Source organism: Amblyraja radiata, chromosome 7 (assembly GCF_010909765.2).
Source record: "Amblyraja radiata isolate CabotCenter1 chromosome 7, sAmbRad1.1.pri, whole genome shotgun sequence".
Lineage (NCBI taxonomy): Eukaryota > Metazoa > Chordata > Chondrichthyes > Rajiformes > Rajidae > Amblyraja > Amblyraja radiata.
The window spans coordinates 44,984,586-45,009,971 of NC_045962.1; the positions used below are offsets into that span (position 1 = coordinate 44,984,586).

Sequence of the window (25,386 nt, forward strand, 5' to 3'; positions counted from 1 at the left end):
AGCGCCACCACCTCCTACACGTTCTCCAAGGATACTGCCTGACCCACTGAGTTACTCCAATACTTTATGTCTTTTTTTTTAAACTAGCATCTGCAGTGCCTTGCATCTAATCCTTACATGAAGTAGTGCTTTCTGACATTAGTACTGAGCTGTTTTTTTGCATTCATTAGGCTTGTTGGCTCATCTCCTGCAGTGCTCATTATTACTTTCCATTCCAGCTACACAGCAAATAGGTACTTATTTCTCTTCTGCATAAACCCATCAACCCAAACCCAAACCCTAGCGCAATTTTTCTGCCAATCTTTCAATGTCCAAATAGCAGCCATTCTATAGCACAATAGTCAATATTTAACAATAAACAAATTATGATTTTAGCTTCTCAGTGGAAATATTTTGATGGGTGTCTCATCATAATATTCTATGACTCTTTCATTATTTTTTGTTTGCAACGCAGTGTATAAGATTGCGATTGTTTAACAAACGCATTTGAGTTCAGATAGGAACGAAAATGGCAAGGTGTTGCAAACAATTTAGATACTTTATCCGCAGACCGCAAAAAGGGAGGAACTGGAGTTATCATGTGCAATGCAGGAAGATTCAAGGTGTTGTTAGCCCTCAGATAGGTATTTGAAATTAGGATAGATTTTGCCAAGCAAGACAAAAACAGAACAATAGAAATTAGAGACATACAAATGCTTAAATAAACTATTTGCTATTTACTTTTGCTCCACAAAATGTGAGCAATATCAGAGATGCTGGTGGCTTTCCACCCTTCTGGGAATTTGGTAATAGTGCTTCTGAGTGATCACATAAACAAGCAATTATCTTTTATCAACAGCTGAACTGACATCAGCTTGATTTCCCTACTCAGTAACGTTGTCCTAAACTCTGTCGTTGCAATTATGCATGCCACGAATATCAAAGCCAAACATATCAAATGCACATCATCAGGTAAAGTGAACCTAATCACTTAAAAACAGTACTTTTCCACTGCCTCCTCCGGTCCCAGACTTGGCTAGGCACCAATTTCACAAGCAGCAGGAACGGCAATCAAATATTTCCAAAACTTTGGTCAATATTCTCATACCAAACTGAAGACCATTCGTAGACTTTCCAGCTCACTAGCATCATCATGTTTAAGACATTGGAGCAGGATAAGGACTTTCAGCCCCTTGAGTCTACTCCGCCGTTCAATCATGGCTGATCTATATTTCCCTCTCAACCCCATTCTCCTGCCTTCTTTGCAATAATAACATAGTGGATTCAACCAACAAACCAGAAACTTGAGCAAATTTGATGTGTAATGCAAAGTGAGTGCTGCATTGTTCAAGGTGTTGTTTTTTAGATGGGTCATCGTTTTTTGGACATATATATATGTAAATTTACTATGTTTTCTACATTCAACAATGACTACTTAGAAAAATATTTCATAGCCGACAAGTTAATTGAACCATGTTGAGTTTTTAAAAAGGTACCATATATGCAATTCCATCATTACACATCTACACTTCCAGTAAATGATTCTGAGACAGCAATTGGGAATTAGGGTTATATTCATGTTCCATATCCTATGCAAGTGCAATATCATAGATCATTGTTTGTGTTACGACAGTTAATTCAGCGCAGACCAGCGATTAAGCTTAGGCTTTCCAGATTATCATTATACCAATTAATAATGAAGATTCCTTTAAGAGGGATGTTTCCTCTAGAATAATTCTAGAATATTTCTTTATTAACGTAATTCTGCAGTGAGAATTCCAGTCTATTTTTAGTGGAATCTCTAAACTCTTCAAAGTGAATTGGAAATTTTTCTGAAGAAGCAGTCTAAACATATCGTATAACCTATGTGAGGTAGATGGAAATTATACACACTTGAAATGCAATGTGCCGTTCAACACTAAAAAATAAAATATTTCAATGTTAATTTCTATAAATATATCAGCAAACACATGGGAAAATTCAAATGGAGTAAGATTTAAAATTTATTCCATCCGATTTTAACAAAAATAACGCCAAATATTATGCTGTTCTCTACCCAAGCGGGAACTTATGCAATCATAATTTTCAGGAAATGTAGTCATATGTCAGAATGTATATTCAGAGTATAATGACCGGAAATCAGCATTGCAATTGGGAAAAGAGAGAAAATCTGAGTAGGTGCCATTTTCCTTCCTTTCCCTTCTTTATTGATGCAGAAAGTTAAGAATTTGAAACCTTCAAACCATCATTTAAATATGTTATGATTACTTTATATGCTTAAGAAAATTCAACTGTCAAATCTTTTCACTTTCTAGTGTAATAGGTTCCAAGGACATGACGGCCTTCAAAACTATTTAAAAGTCTCAAAATAGAAAGAAATAGCAACCAGAAATCATAACTTTGGGTGTCAAGTTACAGAATCTGAGGCAGCTGAAAATGCAGGAAACTCACCTTCTTTGGTTATTTGTACTGTATAGTGATATGTTCATGAACTAAGTGTGCTTTTGGTAAAAAAATGGGAAAAAATCCTTTTTCGGCAATGTTTCAGTATAAAACTATGATGCGTTGATTTCCTCAGGACATGACAGTCCACGTTTGCATTGTATTCCAACATTTCAATATGTTCTGAGCCAAGGCAACATAGTGTGAAGCTCGGCTGGATTATGTTTATATATGGTGTAGAAAGTGGCCTGCCGTGCTGAGATTTTTTATCATTTGAGACACTGACTGTGTATCTGATTGGAATTATGTTGCGTACATTCTAAAAAACTAGTTGAGCTCACTTTCAATAAATCCTCAAGAACACGTCCAGAATACTATCCTGAAGGATTTGGGTTATTAGTAACAAAATGGCAAGTTTAGGGGTGGGAAGGTAAGATAGTGGAAGGAGAAAAGAAAGAAGTATCATTGTGCACAGAGAGGGGAAAATTGTGGTAAATTGGTGGGAATGAGTAAAGTGAATCTTAATTTGAAACAAGATACAAATCATATTCCTTTCAGTATATGTCCTATTCTGTATATTATTGGCCTGATTAAATACTGGCTGTGTCACCACATGAGACAAGGATTTTAGGCACAAAGCAAATGGAAAACAATAATTGCCTCACCTTTGCGCCAACAAAGAAGAGGTTGTATTTTACCTGTGTCTTGTGAGGTTTACTTTAACTCTATTTAGCACCATTCATGCTAGACCATTGAAGTATGCCTGCAAGGGTTGCCTCTAGCACTATATGACACACCCTCGGGGACTTATTCCCTCAAGTCTTCCAGACGAATGACTGGCATAATGAGCAGTACTTATTCCTTAAATCCCAAGCCATGAGCGTAGTTTCGCATGGTTCACTTTTGTCAAGAGGAATATCTTGGACAAATAAAACTGCATTCTACACTCCTTCTCTTGATCACTATCTCCCATTAGGCACATTGGCCTTCTGAAGCAGGTAGAATGGAATAATGTCCTTCTCTGAGCGACAACTCCAAAGACTAGTTTGCTCGAGAGGCAACGTGCACTACATGTTTAAGGCAGAAAAATAGTTCCGCACAGTAACGATCAGGCAGAAAGTAAAAGTCAAAACAGGAAATATTAGGCGACTAAGCAGTCGATCAAACAGGAGTCACACGGAGTCACTCCGTGCATTCAACCCACAATTCAGTGTTTCCGCTAGCCCCGTGACATAAAGAATAACGTGCCATTCAAAAAAAAATAGAGCCTGCTTATCACTCAAGTATCTGGTAGCAAAATTAATTTATTTTTTTAAACGTAATTCCTTATAAGTAGTTTAACGGTTTCAGAGAAGCTGGTGAGATAGAAAGGAGGGAAGAAATGGGTGCAACCACGGTATTGGGAAACCAAAACAACTAGATTGTTATAATTACACACTGAACCGCGAAAGGTTAATAGCTATATCTGTTAAAGCTGTTAATTCAGCTCCCTTTAACTTGTTCATAATGATGATTTTGAAGCATTTTAGCTGACAGGGAAAATGGATTACAAAGAGGAGACATTGGTTGGCAGGTTGGCAGGTTGGAGGAAGAGGCAATTGTATTATTTCAATGGTAGGGGGACTGTCGGTTTGGGAGGTTACTCCAAGAGACAAAAATGAGTTAATGCAGACATCCAGCATTGTCTGAAAATGTGTGAAGCTCTTCTTTGCCATTGGTGAAACCCTTACAAATAAACATTGAATCCCTGTTTGTCAGTCTCCATAAACTCCATCTTCAGCGTGATCCCATCATCTGTCACATATTCCCATTCCATCCTCTTTCCATTTTCCACAGCAACCAATCCCTCTGCAACTCCTTGTTCCCACATCCCATCCTACCCAAACCAACCCTTGCCCAAGTACTTTCCCCTGCAAGCACAGGAGATATATAACCTCGCCTTATACCTCCTCCCTCACCACCATCCAGGGACCCCAGCAACCCTTCTCAATGAGACAGAGGTACACATGCACTCCTTCAAACATTTGATGCTCTCGATGTGGCCTCCTTTACATCAGTGAGACCAAGCATAAGCTAGGTAACTGTTTTGCTGAAACCTTGCACTTTATCCAAAGCCGCTGAATCTCCCAGTTACAAACTATTTTTATTCCCCTTCTCATTACCAGAGTGAGGCCAGATGCAATCTGGAGGAACAGCACGTCATGTTCCGCTTGGGTAGCTTGCAACTCAGCACTATGAACATTGAATTCTAAAAAGGGCAGCACAGTGGTGCAACAGTAAAGTTGCTGCCTTACAGTGCCAAAGATCTGAATTCGATTCTGCCTACGGGTGCTGTCTGTACAGAGTTTGGATGTTCTGCCTGTGACCTCGTGGGTTTTCTCCAGGTGCTCTGCTTTTCTCCCACATTTGAAAGACATGGTTGTAGGTTAATGAGCTTTTGTAAATTGTTCCTAATGTGTAGGACAGAAATAGTATATGGGTGATCATTGGGTTGCACGGACTCCATGGGCCGTAGTGCCCGATTCCACGGTGCATCTCTAAACTAAACTAAAATTTCAAGTAAACCCTGTTATCCCCTCTCTCTTTCCTGTCATCCTTCTAGCCCTTGCCATACCTATTTCTCCCAAACACCCACTATCCAGTCCACCTGCTCCTATCTTCTCCTTCGTATATTCATCTTCCATTCCCATTTTCTTTAATATCCTTCTCCCCCCCCCCCCCCCCCCACACCCACCCCCACCACCACCATATCCTGCCCTTTGGCAACATTTCACTCCTCTTCTCTCCTCATCTGACACACTTTTGTCTCCTTTTCACATTTAGCATTTGTCACTTACTCCACCCATCTGCCAATGAAACCCCCCTCAGCTGTTTCACCCAAAACATCATCTGTCCATGTTGCCTAACCTCCAGCACTTTGGGTTTTGTTCCACAAACACCTACATTTGCATGTAACATGCAAACATAGCCACCTGCACCATACAAAATATTGCATATCCACAATCCATTTTCACAGGTTCCAAGTCTTCCTAGGCACTTGACTTGAAACTATCCATAGGGTGCTGGAACTAATCAATTTAAAATACTCAGCTTCAGATTCTTCCCAATCTAACTCTGTCTCCTCGCAAAACTATGTGTACTCTCCTAAATTCTTGTTGCTGTCCAGGCATTTGAGCATCCATTTTGATTGCAAGGCCATTCACCACCTCAGTGTTGCTTGTTTCAAAACCGTATTCCAAACACTTCAAAGGGGCTAGTCATTACTTCCTCTGTGGAAGTTTCTTCTTGCACAGAGTGTTGAACTCTGGAATGCTGTTCCTCAGAGAGTTGTGAAGGCTAGCTCATAAGTATTTGAAGTGGAGATGTGGAGATATGGCATAGGAGGAGTTGAGGCAAGGATCATATTGAATGGTGAGGCAGGCTTGAAGAGACCAGATTGCCTTCTCCTGATCCTATTTTCTTGTATGTTTTTATTTGCTTTAAAAACCTGTCACAGCCCATCATTCCGTGAAAACATCCAGGCACCTCCCCTACCTCTGCTTCCTAATTTCATCCCAGCATCTCATATTCTCCCTTGTGAATTGTACTGTAGCTTTATTTCACATTAAAAGCACATATGAAATACATCTAGGAGGTAAAAATAGATTGGCATTGATTTATTTATGTGAATTTCTTTAAATCAATTTATTTCATTTCTGATTCAAAAGTATTTTCTTGAGTTCCTGTTTAAATGTTCAAATTCTTGTTTCCCAGAGACTTGAAATAATTCATCTAAATTTCGAGGATACAGCTGTCATTCAAGGGACCAGCTTCCTAAGGATATTACAGTCATGATTAATCAGGAACTGGCCCTTGCTAACTGTTAGATAAATGAGTCTACTGACTGACTGATAATTGAGTCTGCAGGAAAACCTGGGCAATTATTCCCTTACCGATATTTTAAAAAGCTAATTGAATGAAATTATGTTCAAGGACCAAATTCTCACATATCTTATGTAGAGAGATGGAGCTAAAAGAACAGTGCTTTAGTCGATACTTTAGAATTGAGAGTTTAGTCAAGCCTTGATTTTCAATTCAAGAATGGCACCAGCTTGTAAATCTAGCAACTTCCAAACAAATGATAAACACCATTGCATCTTGAATTTTCTGAAAACCACAAAATGTCTTTTCAACGGAATGACATCTAAAGTAATTGCAACATCGAAAATTTCATCTATCCAAGATGGAAAATCTGAGTAGCATGTTTTAGCATGCATGTAATCATCTTCAGAACGGTGCCTAACTACCAGGGTGAAAATAGGAATCAGCAGTGCACCAATTGGCCTGACTTCCTAACAAAGAATGAATTCTTAAGTGAATGCTTTCCTCTTCCTGCAATGTGCAGTACTTAAAATCATTCCACACAAGCATGTGCATTTCCTAATGGGACAGAGCTCAGGGAAAGAGATTTTCGCCTCACATTTTACTCTAGCACCGAAAAATTTGAGCAAAATAGTTCCAATTTCCTTCAATCTGCGTTCGACAGCAATGACTTCTGCTGTCCATGTCAAGCTCTCTTCAGCCATGTCTTAATTTGTCTCATTAAACCTCACTGTTTCTCTTCTATTGTCCTTTAAGGTAGACTTTAAAAAAATATTTGTGACCAAGCATTGGGGAAATCTGTTCTAATGTGACCCAATATAAATTTATTTTTGCTCAAAATGCTTATTTGGATAATCCTTGGAAACATAACTAAGGGCATTAAAAACAAGGAAGAGCATTTGTAATTAGGGGCTGAGTAGGAAATAGATGTGTTTGGAAGTGGAAGGAGTGAAGGAAGAGCAAGCATTAATGGAGAGACTGGAGCTACAGTCACAATGGCAGAATGGGACTGGAGGAGAATGATGAGTTTTATTGTGTCGAAAGCTGGAGAGATGTCTTCCCATCTTCACGTGATGATGACTAACCTTGTGCCATTATAGTGCAACAAATTTAAATATTCAGCTAGGGAAACCTATGGCCTCAATTCAAAGGCTGGAGGAAAGATCTCCCATTTGACTGCAAATACACTGTGGATTTTAAGGAACAGGCTGAGCATGATTGATTATAAAGTTAAAGCACTGGAAAAGAGGGAAGAATTTACTTGTTAGTGGAACAAAAAAGAAGGATTTGCAATGATCAATTCTTTGGGAAGAAGGTTAATAGTAAGATTAAACGAGAACTTACCAGTTTGAAGTTTGATCTGTATTTTATGAGGAGGAACGTTGAGGGAATACGTGAAGAACCCCGCTTACAACGCATGCGTGTCATTCTTCAAAGCAGCGGTGTGAGGTCACAGATATCCTATAATGACCTAACATAGTAAGATTATGAAAGAGATACCAGTTTATGATATGATCATAGGAGGGTGGGAGCGGAGGGCACGTATTCCCTCAACGTTCCTCCTCATAAAATACAGATCAAACTTCAAACTGGTAAGTTCTCGTTTAATCTTACTATTTTACTTCGGAGTCACGTGAGTGACTACGTGTAGATTTTAAAGCTCTGTGACCTCATGCCGTGGAATGAGTCCATGCTTCACGTCTGCCTTGATTATTGGGAGAAGTATTGTTAACAATTTTTAAAACACCTCCATACAAAACTGTATGATGTTACGAAAAAATACATTTATTAAATTGAAATCATAGCCCATTGTTTTTTTGGGCAAATTATATTATTGAACGTAAGAGTCTTTCTGAAAACGATGATAGATCCAAAACTGGTTTGTTATAAAACCTCTGAAATGTCTTTTCAGATGACCATCCTGCCATCCTGAGGATTTGGTCTGTTGGCACCTCCAGATTTTTTGCTGCGGATGTTGCTGCAGCCCTGGTGGAGTGAGATTTAAAAACATTAGTGTCTATCCCCGCCATCTTTAAGACATTTTTCAGCCACCTTGAGATAGTCTGGGTCGTCACCCTTTTGTGTGGTTTCTTGTATGAAATCAGCAGAGCCATTTCCTGCCCTCGAATAATTTTTGTGTATTCCATGTATAGTAGGATATGTGTGACTATACACAGGCGTTCATCATTCGGGTACGCCATAAATTCTATTACTTGCCCCGATGACCCCGGTCTATTTTGTTTTATGAGATCATTAATGACAAACACCAGTTTTTCAGGGCAGATCATCAAGCAGTCCAGCCTCAGTTTGTGTAATGACTGGACTCGTTGTGCAGTAACCAACGCCATCAGCATAACCATCTTCATAGTGAGTTTTTCAAGTGATAATGCTGTAGTAGGCGACCAGCTTCTCAGCATGGTCAAAACGACACCCACATCCCAGATTCGGGAGTACCTGGTTTTAGGGGGTTTCGCATTAAATATGCCCCTCATGAGTTTAGTTACCAGGGGGTGCGTTCCCACTGAGTGCCGCTCCGTTCCTAGCGATAAATAATTGGAAAGAGCACTTCTGGCACTATTGATGGTACTGTAGCCTAATCCTTCATCACAATGCAGGCTTGTCAAAAATTCCAATACAGCCGGAATGTCCTTGGCTCTTTGATCAAGGTTGTTATCAAAGCAGTACTTCCCCCATTTTTTTATGTGTCCTAAGTACTGCTTTTTTGTAGACAGTCTTTGAGCTGATATGATCATATTCATAGTTCTGTCTGACAGTCCCATGCCAAGTAGTGGGTCTTTCAGACTCTACAAATCAACAAATTCATACTATTATGGCATGGGTGACTACCCTGTGTTACTGGATGAATCAGTAAATTAGGGCTATGCCTCATAATGGTACATGGTTCTAATACCATTCCCTGTATAACCGAGAACCATGGTTGAGTAGGCCAATCGGAATTTTCCTTAGTACCCGATTGATGAGGCAGAAAGGAGGAAATGCATAAAAAGCCATTTCCCCCAATGCAGAGAGAATGCATCTGTTGCTTCTGCCCCATGGTCTGGTTCCCATGACACATACCTTGGTAGTTGGTGATTCAACCTGGACGCAAAAAGATCAATATCTGGTGTACCATATTTTGCTGTAATTTCAGTAAATACCTTTTTATTCAACATCCATTCCGTGTTTTCCTTAAATGTACGTGACCTGGTGTCTGCCACTGAATTTAGTTTCCCTGGTAGGTATGTAGCCGATATCCAAATATATCTTTGGATACACCATAGCCAAATTGAATTTGCCAATTCATCACAAGATGTCGATATATTTCCACCCATATAATTTATATATGCCACCACAGTGGTATTATCAATTTGTAACCGAACATGCTAGTGCTCAATGCCTGAGCAATATGACTTAAGGCCATAAAAAGCCCCTAACATCTCTAGGTAATTTATACCACGTGTGTTAAGTAAAACTGCCTCCTGTGTCTTCCATCTCCCTCCACAGCTAGAAACGGAATTAGTGGCTCCCCAACCAATCCGTAAGTTTTGCCAACAATGAAAATGTCGTCTAGATATGCCATATCCTATGGTTATGTTGACCCCATCCAGTTAAATTTCAAATACCGTCTGTGTTCACCTCTAATGGGTACTGTATAGTAAGCATCTTTTAAGTGAATGCTTGCCATATAGCACCCTGTTGACACTAATTCTTAGCAGTGATAAAGGTATCCATCTTAAATGAACATATTGAACAAATGTGTTTAGGGTTGACAGATCAATGATTATCCGGCAACCCCCATCTTTTTTATTTTTAATAAATATGTTAGGTACAAATTCTAATGGCTCATGTATTGTATGCTCAACTACGCCTATTGTATGCAATCTTTGCAGCTCGATGTGAGCTATAGATTGTTCGGCTTCCGTGAGTACGATGTGCCTTCTGGTATATGTTGCACTGGAAGGTTATTTTAATGAATAAATTCTATCAGATAACCCTGAATACTGTTTAGAATATACGAGTCTCTTGTGATCTTATTCCATTCTTTCGTATAATATTGCAGCCTCCAACTCTCGTGCTCCCCTTTATTATAAGAGAACCAGACCCACCTACCTCCATGGTTACTGGTGGTTTTTGAATTATTTCCTTGGTTTCTTTGTAAAGGGGGGCTCTGTTTTTAGAGGTTGTGTTGGAGGTTGAGGCTCCCGCATCTTCCAGGGTGGTCGTCCCTGGCCATACGCTAAAAAAGGCTGCTGCGGGTTGTATCTGGGTTTAGCACTGCCACCACTAAACGCCCCTCTTCTAGGTGGTCCATATGGTTGGTATCTTTGCCCAAAGTAAGACTTTGCACTAGTCTTAATGAGCCCCAATGTCTTTGATTCCTCATCAAGCTCTTTAACCTGTTTAGATAAATCTTTTCCAAACAATAGGGTTGGAGGTTTGAGGGCTCTCTGTTTGCAAATCACCGCGAACTTCGGGTCTAATGCTGGCTGAATAGCACTCTTCCTCATGCTATTCAGCTCAAATTGGACATTACAGAACAAAGCTAAAGCGTCCTGGTGATCCTTTGTTAATTCTGTTTTCTCCAGGGTGCGGGCAAAGGCTGTGATCCCCGCTGTAAGCCCTTTTAAGGCTTTCTGGATTTTCAAGTCGTGTGTTCGGGTGGCCTTCCCCATATGCTTCCATATACATTGGTTCACGCTGGGTACTTGTAGAGAATTACAATTCCCTGGGGGCAGATGTCTAGCCAGAGTCTCTGTAAAGGTTTGTGTTTGTAACTGATGGTCAGACATATAATTTATACTGGCTGCCATCCTAGAATCCAAAAACGCACCCGCTCAGCCCGGGCCCGGTATTCATAGGTACTGGCCGCCCGCGGCTGCTCCAAGTCGGACTCGTCTTCCAGATGGTGAGTCTTCCTTAGGACCTTCCCGCCCGGCCCAGAAGTAGTTTTTACTGGTGCGGGAACCAATTCCGGCACAGCTGACTCCTCCACCGAGGTTTCTTGTGCCGTCGGCTGCTGTTTCTGCCCGATGTCCGTCCCTTGGCAACTTCCCTCTGGCAGTTTTTTCGCAGTCCGTTTTCTCCTTACTCTGTCCATTTCTCCTATTAAAGATAGAAACGCAGAGTCCCTTACCTGCCTTCTGCCGGCTTTATTCTTCTCCCGTTAATGGGGACGTCCTCCCCCCGTGTCGACTCGTTGCAATGCGTGTAGCGATATGACACGCATGCGTCGTAAGCGGGGTTCTTCACGTAGTCACTCACGTGACTCCGAAGTAAAATGTGAAATAAACCTCATAGACACAGCGGGTTCAGAGCCCAGACCAGGGGAAGAAATCAAGCAGGTGAGAAGTTGAATATGTAGGTGAATGCATGGTCTCAGGCTCAGGTGACTGGTCCTTGACGTCTTTGCTCCCACTGGAAGCAAGTGAAAGAGTTTATCGGAAGGAATAACATAATGCAACAGTCTTCTTGAAAGGATTTACTAGAAGTGGAGAAGGATGGCAAAATGTTTGCTGGTGCATTTTCATCTTTTCACACCGATTGGCATATAACCCTTTCTGAATAAAACTGCCAGTCAACATTGAATTGGCCAAAGTATTAAGCTTCACACTCATGTTCCAGAGGAAATAAGATTCATTACACAGCTGATCTTTACATTAATCCGAGGAGGAAACATAAAATTATCACAAACAAAAATAAAAGCTTCTCTGAAGCCTCAGCTATAGGAAGAACGGTACCTGTTACAAACTGAACCATTGTATTCAGCTAAGACTAATTATACAAAATGGAAATTTGCATCTGTCCATCTTTTCTCACGCGAGAGATTCAGCCCTTCAGGTTTGATGGGAGACTGAGAATGAATGGAAGGACAAAGGTGGGAATGGAGTGGGAAGGAGGATGGGATGAAACAGCGTAGGTTTCTGGGTCTACAAGAGTGACACAAGATCAAAGTCAATTTTATTCGTCACATACACCCGAAGGTGAAATGAATTTGCCAGTGAAATGAATTTGCCAGCAGCAATACACTTAAAAAGGACACACAATACACAATAAGATTTATCACAAACACCCACCACAGCATTCCTCACTGTGGTGGACGGCACAAAGTTCAGCCAGTCCTCCTCATATGTTCACCCGTGGTCGGGGCCATAAACATTCCGTAGTCGCCGCTACGGACGGCCGGATGTACAGGCCCTCTCGTCGGAATGATTTGAAATTTCGACGTCGGGACGGTCAATGCACTCCGCGGCTTGGATGTCCCGAATCGGCGCTTTCTTATCGGAGACCTCGGCTTCAAGATGTTATAGGCTGTAGGCTGGCGGTCGGAGCTCTTCTCTGGCAATCCGCGGCGAGGGATCCCAGGCTCCAGATGGTAAGTCCACCACATGCCCGCAGCTAGAAGCTCCGCAAACCACAGCCCCATGATGCCAAAGTCACCAGGCCAGCAATCGGAGCACTCCTCTCTGGCGACTCCCAGCAAGGGTTCGTCTCACTCCGTGATGGAAAGTCCACGCTGCGCCCGCTGCTGTAGCTCTGGGCCCGACTCCGGGAAAGGCCGCTCCAATCCATGGTGTTAGGCTGCGAGGGAGGCGACATGGAAAAAGTCGCCTCTCCGTGGAGGAGGTGACTGAAAGCGGGTCCCCCCTTTCCCCTCCCCACCACCCCCCACACAAGACATACCGAGAGACACTCAAACAGACATTTGGACACACTAAAAAAAAGAAGAAAAAAGTGAGATAATGGACATGCTGCTGGCTGGGCTGCCGACTCACAGCGCACCCACCGACCTTGTCGAAAGAGCGAAATGCAGCGTGTACAAATACAAGAGAATGCAGAGTGTACAAATACAAAAGAAGGCATGATAATTTAAGAGTGTGTGTCTGTGAGAGTGAGATCATGCGAGCAAGTGTGTAACAGTGCACGAGAGAGCAAAACCACACAAGAGCAAGCATAAGAGAGCGGAGCTGAGCTGTCTTGATGGATGAACTAATATTTTTCATTATTTGTGTATGTTTTTGTATCTATATACATGCAAAAATAGATATACATTAAAATGTCTTCCAAACCTTAGCAGGAGATTGGACATAAGTCTTGGAACACCAATGTAAACACCTTTCTCCTCAGGCTTTGGCCAGTCCCCAACAGTTATGGCAAACCATTAAATAATATTGTACACAGATCTACTACTTCCTGACATGGTTGAATTTCATCTTTGGTCAGCTGGCAGTGTTCACAGTTAACTTTAATTTTTTGTTAACTACTTCAGATTGCAATACAATTTTTGCCCCATTCTGCTTCTTCGCATTTGACGTTGTATTTATTGCTGTATCTATCATTATCTTATATACTGTTTACTCTATGCGCTTCATCTGAACAAAGAGTTTCATTGCTCATTGGTGTACTTGACAATTAGTTCTTGAGGTAGTGAAAGGCACTTTCTAATTGCAAGTTTTTTCTTCACGCTTGTAAACAAAATGTTAGTCCGAATGTTTCTAAAATCACTTCCTGACATTCTTCCAGTTTGAGTAACAAGAACACTAATCCAGTCAGAGATGAAAAACATATAAATCTGGAGCAAGACATTTAATTTGGAAGCCTATCAGTTTAGGAGCAAGTCAACCTTAATCAGTGATGAAACTATTCACTTATCTTGAGTTTGCCAATATTAGTTGGGCAAATCCTGGGCTCTTATCACATGGTCATATGATCCCACGTCCTCATACTACCACTATTGGTTTTTAACACGTCTATCCACTCAGCACCTTCCCCTACTACACCAATTGGAAAATGAATGGGCTGTTCATTTCCAACTCCACCTCCAGCAAATTTTCTAATTAAACAATAAATGTGTTTAAAGGAAAATGTAATTATTCAGAAACTTTGTGACTTCAATTTTCGTGTGTTTTAACCCAAACATTAATCTAGAACCTGATTCCTCCCACATTCCAAAGGCATGCAGGTTGGTAGGTTAATTAGACACTGTAATTTGCCCCTCATGTGGAGGAGTGTGGTAGAATCTGAGACTATTGATGAGAATAAAACATGGGATCAGAGTAGGATTAGAGTAAATGGGTGGTTGATTGTCTGTGTGGATTTTGTGGGGAAAGAGCTAAATTCTGTGCTGTACCTGTCTTTAACTCGGAAGTGGCAACCCAATATTGATCATGAGCAGAAGTTTGAGCACACTTCAGCGGAAGCAACCACCTCCAAATATCACTCTCAATAGCTTGAAGACAGGTAGCATTTACAGTATGATCTCTCAAGAGAGAGGAATACATATGGAACAAACTCCTGAGGGGTTAAAATAAAATGTAATACAATTGAAATCAACTGCATGGTACTCAAAAGAAAAAGCAGTATCAGCGTGTGACAATCTAGAATAACAATGGCAGAGAATTTAATATTGGTAAAGTGCAACATAAGATGACAGGCATCTTTTGTCAAATGATTCTGGGTCATCATGAATTCTGCATTAAGAAGGGACTAATCAATATGTGTTCAAAAGGGAACTGCAGATGCTGGAATATCGAAGGTACACAAAATTGCTGGGGGAACTCAGCGGGTGCAGCAGCATCTATGGAGCGAAGGAAATAGGCGACGTTTCGGGCCGAAACCCTTCTTCAGACTGATAGGGGGTGGGGAAAGAAAGAAGGACAAAGGGAGGAGGAGGAGGAGCCCGAGGGCGGGCGGATGGGAGGAGACAGCTAGAGGGTGAAACTGTCTCCGGAGAGAGGAGGAGAACTTCTTCAAAGTAGGCATACCTTGAAGAGATATCGCAGTGGAGTAGACAAAGTGTTCAAAAGGGAACTGCAGATGCTGGAATATCGAAGGTACACAAAATTGCTGGGGGAACTCAGCGGGTGCAGCAGCATCTATGGAGCGAAGGAAATAGGCGACGTTTCGGGCCGAAACCCTTCTTCAGACTGATAGGGGGTGGGGAAAGAAAGAAGGACAAAGGGAGGAGGAGGAGGAGCCCGAGGGCGGGCGGATGGGAGGAGACAGCTAGAGGGTGAAACTGTCTCCGGAGAGAGGAGGAGAACTCCGGAGACAGTTTCACCCTCTAGCTGTCTCCTCCCATCCGCCCGCCCTCGGGCTCCTCCTCCTCCTCCCTTTGTCCTTCTTTCTTTCCCCACCCCCTATCAGTCTGAAGAAGGGTTTCGGCCCGAAACGTCGCCTATTTCCTTCGCTCCATAGATGCTGCTGCACCCGCTGAGTTCCCCCAGCAATTTTGTGTACCTTCGATATTCCAGCATCTGCAGTTCCCTTTTGAACACTTTGTCTACTCCACTGCGATATCTCTTCAAGGTATGCCTACTTTGAAGAAGTTCTCCTCCTCTCTCCGGAGACAGTTTCACCCTCTAGCTGTCTCCTCCCATCCGCCCGCCCTCGGGCTCCTCCTCCTCCTCCCTTTGTCCTTCTTTCTTTCCCCACCCCCTATCAGTCTGAAGAAGGGTTTCGGCCCGAAACGTCGCCTATTTCCTTCGCTCCATAGATGCTGCTGCACCCGCTGAGTTCCCCCAGCAATTTTGTGTACCTTCGATATTCCAGCATCTGCAGTTCCCTTTTGAACACTTTGTCTACTCCACTGCGATATCTCTTCAAGGTATGCCTACTTTGAAGAAGTTCTCCTCCTCTCTCCGGAGACAGTTTCACCCTCTAGCTGTCTCCTCCCATCCGCCCGCCCTCGGGCTCCTCCTCCTCCTCCCTTTGTCCTTCTTTCTTTCCCCACCCCCTATCAGTCTGAAGAAGGGTTTCGGCCCGAAACGTCGCCTATTTCCTTCGCTCCATAGATGCTGCTGCACCCGCTGAGTTCCCCCAGCAATTTTGTGTACAATCAATATGTGTAGCTGGCTAGCAAAACACAGATTTTGTCGTCTAGACCTTGCTTTTGTTATGAAGACACAGAAGAATTCCTTACCTCTAAGATCCTGTCTCCAGTCTGCAGTCTACCATCTTTAACTGCTGCTCCTCTTGGTAGAATATTTTTGACCAGAATAGGACCAGGTCCATGTGCACTTGATTCTCTGGTGACTACTGTGAAACCAAGACCTTCTGAACCTGCATGTGGACAGAAATTAAGGGAAAGTTGTTGGATATATTAAATTCGATTTAAAAAACAAGCACGTCTAAATTTTAGAAACTATTGATACAATTGATATTTGAACCCATGAATCAATATGAAGTAAAACATCTTGTTTTTCTAATTTTTTTAAAATCTAACTAAAATTAAAAAATGATTTGCCATATATATCAAATATTAAACTCCTCAAAATCCCTAATTTATCCAAAATACTTCTACCCATATCCTGCCGCATTCCAATTCCTGTTCATGGATTCCAACTAATTTAGTGTTTTCCATAAAATAACTCCTTGATTTGATAATGTTGTCCTTGATTTCAAATCCAACCTAGGTCTCATCCTTCCTATTCAACACTCCTTTTAAACTCAGTACAGCCTTATTCAACACTCCTTTCAACTCACCAATTCTGGCTAAATTGGACCAGCTAGGTCTTCAAAATGGAGTTAAGTTTCAGGGTTGCTGGGAGATTTGGTCAAATTAGAATTACTCTCTGCAGAGCTTGGGCAGGCTGCGAGAGGTGCCAGAGTGTCTGGAGCTTAGATACAATTTGCAAGCAAAGAATGGGAAGATCTGCAAACCCTGTCAATCTGGTACAAAATGCATAGCATGGATTAGATGGTTGCAAACCAGACATACACTTTGTAAATAGTTGTAAATAATGTTGCAGAGTCTGACTTTGCTAAGTGTTGATTGGATGCGGTGTTGAGCCTTGTCTGAGTTTTCTGTTAATCAGGGTAAATGTTTCCAAGTTGACTCCATCTTGAAGTCCATTGTGAGTACAATGTATTGAACTGTTGTATCATTGAGTTAGGGAAATGTCTGTTATGTATGGGGTTAATCAATATCTGTAATTGGGTGATTAAGAGACCACCCCCATGTGGTTCAGTCCCTTGAGGTCCCGGGACATATAAAAGTCCGCGATCAAGAGGCTCAGCGTCGATCTTCTGGAAGAGCGCTCAGGACCGCATACCCTTCTGGAGTGCCTCTCTGTGCGAGGCCTAGAGGGCTTGAATGGGCAGACGCAAGGATCGAACCCGCGGTGGGATAGGTACAGTGTGTGATCTGTGTTGCGCTTTTGGTAAAATAAAATTTAGTTGATCAAGTGCTTGATTCAGTGTTTTTACTGAAACTAGACTGGCGAGAAGCTTAGAAACGAGCAATTATCACCTGTAACACACTACACTCCCTGCTTTCAACCACTTTCCTCCAGGACAGCCAAAGAACAGAGTACTCCTGGCCCTTACCTTCCAGCCAATCTGCATCTGTCTATTACGGATCATTTTTTTACAATTTCCACCAGTTCCAACAAGATTCCACCAGCAGTTGGAATATTGCTCTCCCCTCGCTTGTGCCATTTTGTAGCAATCACTCCCTCTATAAACTCGCTGATCAATTCTTCCATCGCCACCAACCACTCTCCGTCTCATGGAACTTTCCCAAGTACCTGTCTCATCTCTTCCCTTCCCACATCCAAGGATAGTCTTTCCAGGTGAAGTAGTCATTAATTTAGACTTCTTCCTTTCTGGTGTACTTCATTCCATGTTCACAATGTAGAATTTGATAGAGGGAAATGTGAGGTGTTGCATATTGGGAAGTCTAACATGGGCAGGCACACACTGAATGGTAGGGCTCTGGGGAGTGTTGGAGAGCAGAGGGATCTAGGAGTGCAGGTGCATGGTTCCTTGAAGGTGGAGTTGCAGGTTGACAGGGTGGTCAAAAAGGCTTTTGGCACATTGATTTTTATCAGAGTATTGAGTATAGAAGTTGGGAGGTCTGTTGTACAAGATGTTGATGAGGCCACATTTAGAGTATTGTGTTCAGTTCTGGGCACCATGTTTATAAGCAAGATGTTGTCAAGCTGGAACGTTTACAGAAAAAAATAACGAGGCTGTTGCCAGGACTAGTGAGTCCGAGCTATAGGGAGAGGTTGAGTAGGCTAGGACTCAATTCCTTGGAGCGCAGGAAGATGAGGGGTGATCATATAGAGGTGTATACAATCATGAGAGGAATAGATTGGGTAGATGCACAGAGTCTCTTGCTCAGAGTAGGTGAAACGAAAATCAAGGACATGGGTTTAAGGTGAAGGGGAAAAGATTTAATAGGAATCTGAGGGGTAACCTTTTCACACAAAGGGTAATGGATGTATGGAATGAGCTGCCAGAGGAGGTAGTTGAGGCAGGGACTATCCCAATGTTTAAGAAACAGTTAGACAGGTACATGGAAAGGACAGGTTTAGAGGGATATGGGCCAAACGCGGGCAGGTGGAACTCATGTAGCTGGGACATGTTGGCTGGTGTGGGCAAGTTGAGTCGAAGGGACTGCAAGTGGGACAAGTGTAGCTGGGACATGTTGGCCGGTGTGAGCAAGTTGGGTCGAAGGGACTGCAAGTGGGACAAGTGTAGCTGGGACATGTTGGCCGGTGTGGGCAAGTTGGGTTGAAGGGCCTGTATAGAGTCATTCTCTGACTATAATAAAGCATAAGTGAGAAAATATCAAGGCATGTAAAAAAGAAGAACCACAATTATCATGGGTGATTTAAAACTGCACGTTATTTGGACTACTAAAACTGGCAAAGCACAGTGGAAGAGGAATTTGTGGAGTATCTCGGGGTTTACTTCCTGGAACTGAATGCTGCCAAACCTGCTCAGGAACAAACTATTTTGGATTTGGTCGTGTATATTATGGTAGCTTATGAAAAATTGTTGTGATTATGAATCCCCAAGGGAGGAATGATCACACATAGTAGAATTCAAGATACAGTTTGAGGGCAAACACTTGGGGCCCCATTACTAATCAACCAACTTAAATAAGGAAATGTATAATGTAGAGTTGTCTGGAGTGGGCTGCGTAAATGGACTAAGGAATGAGCAGTGGCAGATATTTAAACAGCTAATTCATAATGCTCAGCGGAAATTTATCCCAATTAGAAAAGAGAATCCCAAGTGAAAGATGAGCCTTCAAAAGGAAGGTAAGGAGAATATTAAATCACAGATTAGAGCATATACAGTGGCGAAGGCTAATGGTAGACTAGAGGACTGGAAATTTCACAAGAACCTGTGGCAAGAGACTAAAAATATAACAAGGAAGGAGACAATTGATTTGAGAGAAAACTGGTAAGTAATACAGAAACAAGGCTTTAATAGATATTTTTAAAAAGCGAGAAGGCAGCTAAGGTTAGTGTGGGACCCCTAGTGAAAAAGAATATGGAATAAATAATGGAAACACGAAAATGGCAGATAAGTTAAATCAATACTTTGCATCAATCTTCATGATGAGGAGACAGCAAATGGCCGTTTTTCAAGAGTGATTTAGATTTAGCTCTTAGGGCTAAAGGAATCAGGGGATATGGGGGAAAAGCAGGAACGGGGTATTAATTTTAGATGATCAGCCATGAATATTTAATGGCGGTACTGGCTCGAAAGGCCGAATGGCCTTCTCCTGCACCTATTTTTCTGTTTCTATCCCAAACATTTCGGATAGGCTATTTTCAAACACTATCGAAGAACATAACAATAATTATTGAAAGGAACAGAATGTTCCAATGACTAATTGGACTACAGCAGACAAGTCATCAGACCCCATTGGCCTGTACTCAAGGTTTTAAATGAAGTGTCTGCAGAGACGTTGGAGCCATTTGTTGAAGTTTCTCAAAACTCATAGTTCCATGAAGGTGCCAATGGATGGAAAAGCTGCAAATATAACTCCATTGCTCAAGAAGTGATGCTACGTTCTGTTTGCCTAACATCTACAGTTGGCAAGATTCTGAAGTTAATAATCAAGGAAGAAATAGCCAGCCACTTAGAGAACCTTAATGTACTGAAGCCAAATCAACAAGGTTTCAGAGGAGATAAATCACATTTGATAATTTTTCTGAATGTAACAAGTGGAATTGATAGTCAGAATCTTGAAAATGTAGTGACTTTCGATCTTCAGAAGATGGTGCATAACTGGCCAAAACACAAGCTAAGAGCTTGTGGTGTTAAGCGATGTGTGTTAGTGTTTATTGAGGACTGGTTAGCGAATAGAAGATGGTGTCAGACTAAACAGGTCTTTTTCAAATTGGTAGGATGTAACGAGTGGCATGCCCCAGCATTTTTGGCCTTCTATTATGATTTATCTTAATGACTTCCAGAAGAGATGGACTGTAAAGCACCTTTAATGCAAGTATTATCCAAAGCATGTTTCCAGAGCAACAGCAGTTCCCGATTTAGCTTGGTATCTGCGCGGAAGTGTACAAATGTGCACACACGCTTAAATCCCAAACTTCTGCACAGCTGTTTGTGATTTCACTCAGAGTCCAGGAGTTAAGTGCACATTTTCTCAGTTCCCCAGCATTTAAGCTGGGAAATCTGCCTGCTGATCCTTTGCCAGATCAGACCTGGCAAAGGAACAGTGAGGCCATTCACTCAAACACAGGGGATTGGCTATTAGGGCAAAGAGGAAGTACAAGGTAATTTATTTTGAGTTTTATTAAGTTGTGTTGAAAACAATTTAAAAGTTGTAAGTTAAATGTGTTCTCGTGTTAATTTTCAATTTGTTTTGAAAATTGTTTAACGTATAAGGGAAATAAATAAATTTTTGAATGCTGGAATTGGCTGTCGATACATTACTGTAGCCACGTCAGCCTTTTAGTATTATGCCCTTGCTGAACAGATTGGAGCCAACTTCACCGAAGAACATTTCAGCAGCAGACCTGGTCAAGGTAAGAGGGGGTTTAGCTGACAAGGTGACCAGTGAGCCAGGCAGCAGCTGGTATCAGATGAAGGGACCCTACCCAAAACATCGACTGTCCATTTCCCTCCACAGATTCTACCGGACCCGCTAGGTTCCTCAGCAGCTTGTTCCTTTTGCTCCAGATTTCAGCATCTGCAGTCTCTTGTGTCTGCGGCAGTAGGTATCAGATGACTGTTTAGGTTTATTATTGCCACGTGTACTGAGATATAGTGACAAGCATTGTTTTGTATCCGATGTAATCAAATTAGATAATACTACTCATGAATACATTCAAGCCAACTCGAAGAAAACAGGTAGAGCAAAGATACATAGTGTAGAATATAGTTTTCAGCATTGCAGCGTAACAGTTCCAGCTAAAAAGTCCAATGTCTGCAAAGATGTAGGTTGGAGAATTGGGATTGCACCCTAGTTTATGGAAAGATCATTCAAAAGACCAAACCGCAGGGAAGTAGTCTGGAGGTGCACACTTTAAACATTTATATATCTTGTACATTTCACTGGAATGGCAAAGCACATTAAGTGGACAGAACTGTGTTAAGGGCCTGTTTTTCTCAATCGTTCCTCATATACTGAAGTTCCAGTTACAGCAGAAACGAACTGGAAACAGACTTACAGATACTGAACACTTGAGCAGAAATAAAGGCACAGTTTAAGCAACCTATTTTGTTCTCATCATTTACAGAGCACTAGTTCAACTGATACTGAGCTATTTAGCAACTGAATGGATCCAGCTCACCATTATTCTTCAAAAAAAGACCCTAATTGTTGGATACAATTTGCTTTGGAGATTATGTGTGGTAGGATCACATATACCCATGGAGAATAAGCAGCATCCCAATAATAAGAGCTATACGCCCCTTAGAAAGGAAATACAATATTCCTCATTCCTCATGAGTATAAAAGTTGGGAGGTTATGTTGGTTGTATAAGACGTTGGTGAGACCGCATTTAGAATATTGTGTTTAGTTCTGGGCACCATGTTATAGGAAAGATATTGTCAAGCTTGAAAGGATCCAGAAAAAATGTATGAGGATGTTGCCAGGATTAGAGGGTGTGAGCGAAAGGGAGAGGTTGAGTCGGTTGGGTCTCTATTCCTTGGAGCGCAGGAGGATGAGGGGTGATCTTATAGAGGTGTATAAAATCATGAGAGGAATAGATCGGTTAGATACACACTCTTGCCTAGAGTAGAGGAATCGAGGACCAGAGGACATAGGTTCAAGGTGAAGGGGAAAGATTTAGTAGGAATCCGAGGGTTAACTTTTTCACACAGAGGGTGGTGGGTGTATGGAACAAGCTGCCAGAGGAGGTAGTTGAGTTTGGGACTATCCCATCATTTAAGAAGCAGTTGGACAGGTACATGGATAGTACAGGTTTGGAGGGATATGGAACAAGCGCAGGCAGGTGGGACTAGTGTAGCTGGGTGTTGGCCAGTGTAGGCAAGTTGGACACGGTATCAGTCTATGACTCCCCATGACTCTATTAGAATGCACTCAGTGGCAAGGCACATTGCCTCCATCTAGGCCTTTGGGGTAATGTAAAAAAATGAATAATGAATGCATCATATGTATTTGTAATGACTTGATGCTTTGAAATGTTATGCTTAAAACAAATCTACTACAACAGAGTGAGAATAATGAGAAACATTTGCAATATCCATGTAACAACAGAAAAAGTGCTGATCTCAGGATCTGACTGAAGTGACAGCTGAAAAATGGTTAATGAGAATGTTCATTTCCAAAGGGGAAATTTTCTCAGGCCCCAATTGATTTCCAATGCACAGTACACTCCAGTTAATGGGCACCTACGGTAGATAATGGGAAATATTCATTAAAAAAAACATTTGTTCCAGTTGCAGTTCACTGTTTATTCCCCATATATTACCCAGCATTTGCATCAAAAAACAAAAAATAACAACTAACTTCCTTGCCAAAGGCTCTTGTGTACTGAAGTTCATTCTAAAGAGAAAGTTTACCCTTCTTAATTGTCACGAAAAATAAATTTGCAATACTAAATGTCATAAAATTGGACATCAGTACATTTACCATTGACTCTTGGGGGCTTCTCAATTTATATACTCATCTGCAGAGCGTAATAAAATTGTTATGCTTGCTATTGCCTTTATAACATTTCATAGTAACTAGAGGCAATGCCCAAATAAAGAAAATGTTATGTTATGCACAAGACATCCCAAGGCACTTAAGAGCCCATGAATTACTTCAGCAGTCTTTGTTCATTTCCTGCCCATGTTACTGTTACTTAAGACCACGATGTGTGTCTCCTCACCTTCATTTTGCACTCTACCAATCTGTTCAACATATCACCCTCCACTACTTACAGCACCTCCAGCAATTCCACTCCTTTCCATAGTCATACAGTACAGTAATGGACCCTTCAGTCCACTGGGTCTGCTCCCATTATTAGGCACTTATTTACACTCAAACAAAGACACAAAGTGCCAGAATAACTCAGCTGGTCAAGCAGCATATCTGGAGAACATGGATAGGTGATGTTTCAGGTTGGGACCCGGATTATGGTGGGGTGAGATGGGACGCAATAAAGTTAGAAAAGTGGATGGGCAGGACAACCCCCCCCCCCCCCCCCCCCCCCCTCACCTGTATCCACCTATCACTTTGCCCAGCCCCACTTCTTTCTCCCTCTCTCCCTTGTACCTCACCTGGACTGGCACCTATTTCTTCCCTTCCACAAGCTTCACAATTGTCCCCCCTTTTCTCCCTGTTGCCCCACCTGGATGTACCCATTTCTCCCCTCTGCCTCCCCTTCCACTTACATTCATCCCTCTCAAAACATTCACAACATGTTAATCCTTTTGTCTCACACCTTTTGTTTTTTTAGCTCTGCCCTTTGTCTAACCATCTGCATATCAAAAAAAAAACCCTTACCTGTATCCACCTATTACTTGTCTCGACCTGAAACGTCACCTTTTCCTTCTCTCCAGAGATGCTGCCTGTCCCGCTGAGTTACTCCAACTTTTTATGTCTGTCTCCGCCTATTACATGGCAGGCTTTCTCCTGCCCTCCTCCCTTCCAGCTTTCTTTCCCCTTCCCTCCCACACACAAGCAGTGAAAACCCAGAACGACACTTATTCATGTTCTCTGGTGATGTTGCCTGTCCCACTGATTTACTCCAGCACTTTGTGTCTTTTATTGTAAACCAGCATCTGCAATTCCTTGTTTCAAATATGGCAAGTGATCGGTGGATACAAGTAGAACTGCTTAAGTATAGAGCTACCTACCCTAGCATTTGCTGTGGTGGCGCTGAGGTCATTCTCATTATGCAACATATACAAATGTGCATCAAGCAGTGTCTTCTCACTTTTTTCCACCGCTTAGTGACACTTATCACAGGATTGTTCAACTCTGGAGATTTGTGCACGGAATCTAGTCTAACAACCCAAAGTGAAAGGTGCAATCTTTTGGTTAAAACATTGAACCAGGGTATTTCTTATGCTGTCAAAGCAGAAGAGATCAAGGCCAATGTTTAACTCTCAATTAGTGGAGAATGTTATATGGCATTAACACACTGACTGTAGGACCCAAATAACAATGATTATAACTCAAAATACCTTTTTTCAAATCAATTTTAATCTTTTTTCCTTGTTTCTTGCTTCCAAGTCCCCCAATTGATGTTGGTGAGGATGCTTTCCTGGAATGCGTGGAGTGGTGATTGCTCAACTGTTTCGGGCTACTAATCTTCTTCGAAATCAATGGTGAGCTCTCCTCAGCATTATTGGGATAAAGCAAATCTGCAGGTTTGCCGGGTGGCTTAGAACCTAGCGTAGGAGGAATTTTGTTTTTTGAATCATCCTCATGAATGTGGCTCAGAATAGACCCAATTGCAGATTTTTCATAGCGTTCCCTGTTATAACTTGGAACTATTTGGAGTTCAACAGCAGGATATTGTAGTGCTTTTCGAAAAATCTCTTGTGCTCTGCAAATAAAAAATAAGACTTTAATGATAAAAGGTGAGATAAAGAATTTTGCAACTAAACGTTTCCCATATTTTTCAAATAATGTAATACTCAAGTTAAGTATGCATAATTTTGTAATATCTAGGAATCAATGCAAAGATGAGCATTCTCTAAAACAAGCACTTTAAGTTAGTGTGATGAAACTGCTGGCACAAGAAATGATTATAATACAATATTATAAATGGCAGCATTGAAACATTTGAGGGGTAACTTAGGCATCTGTGAACAAGTACATTTAAGAGTGGGGGGATAATTATCTTAAGAGTAATGGGCCTGGCCCACTTAGACCACTTTTTAGGCGA

General features: G+C 41.7%; 1 protein-coding gene across 2 annotated transcripts in view; it reads right to left on the reverse strand.

The window, feature by feature from the left end:
* Nucleotides 1–25,386, reverse strand: part of pard3b (par-3 family cell polarity regulator beta) — a 1,048,449-nt gene that overhangs the window by 528,283 nt on the left and 494,780 nt on the right. For both annotated transcript variants that reach the window (XM_033024356.1, XM_033024355.1), the window contains exons 8-9: nt 24,680–25,044; nt 16,202–16,341 (exon numbers count right to left, since the gene is read on the reverse strand). In XM_033024356.1, the coding sequence (XP_032880247.1) occupies nt 16,202–16,341; nt 24,680–25,044 (505 nt within the window). The remainder of the gene's footprint in view (nt 1–16,201; nt 16,342–24,679; nt 25,045–25,386) is intronic.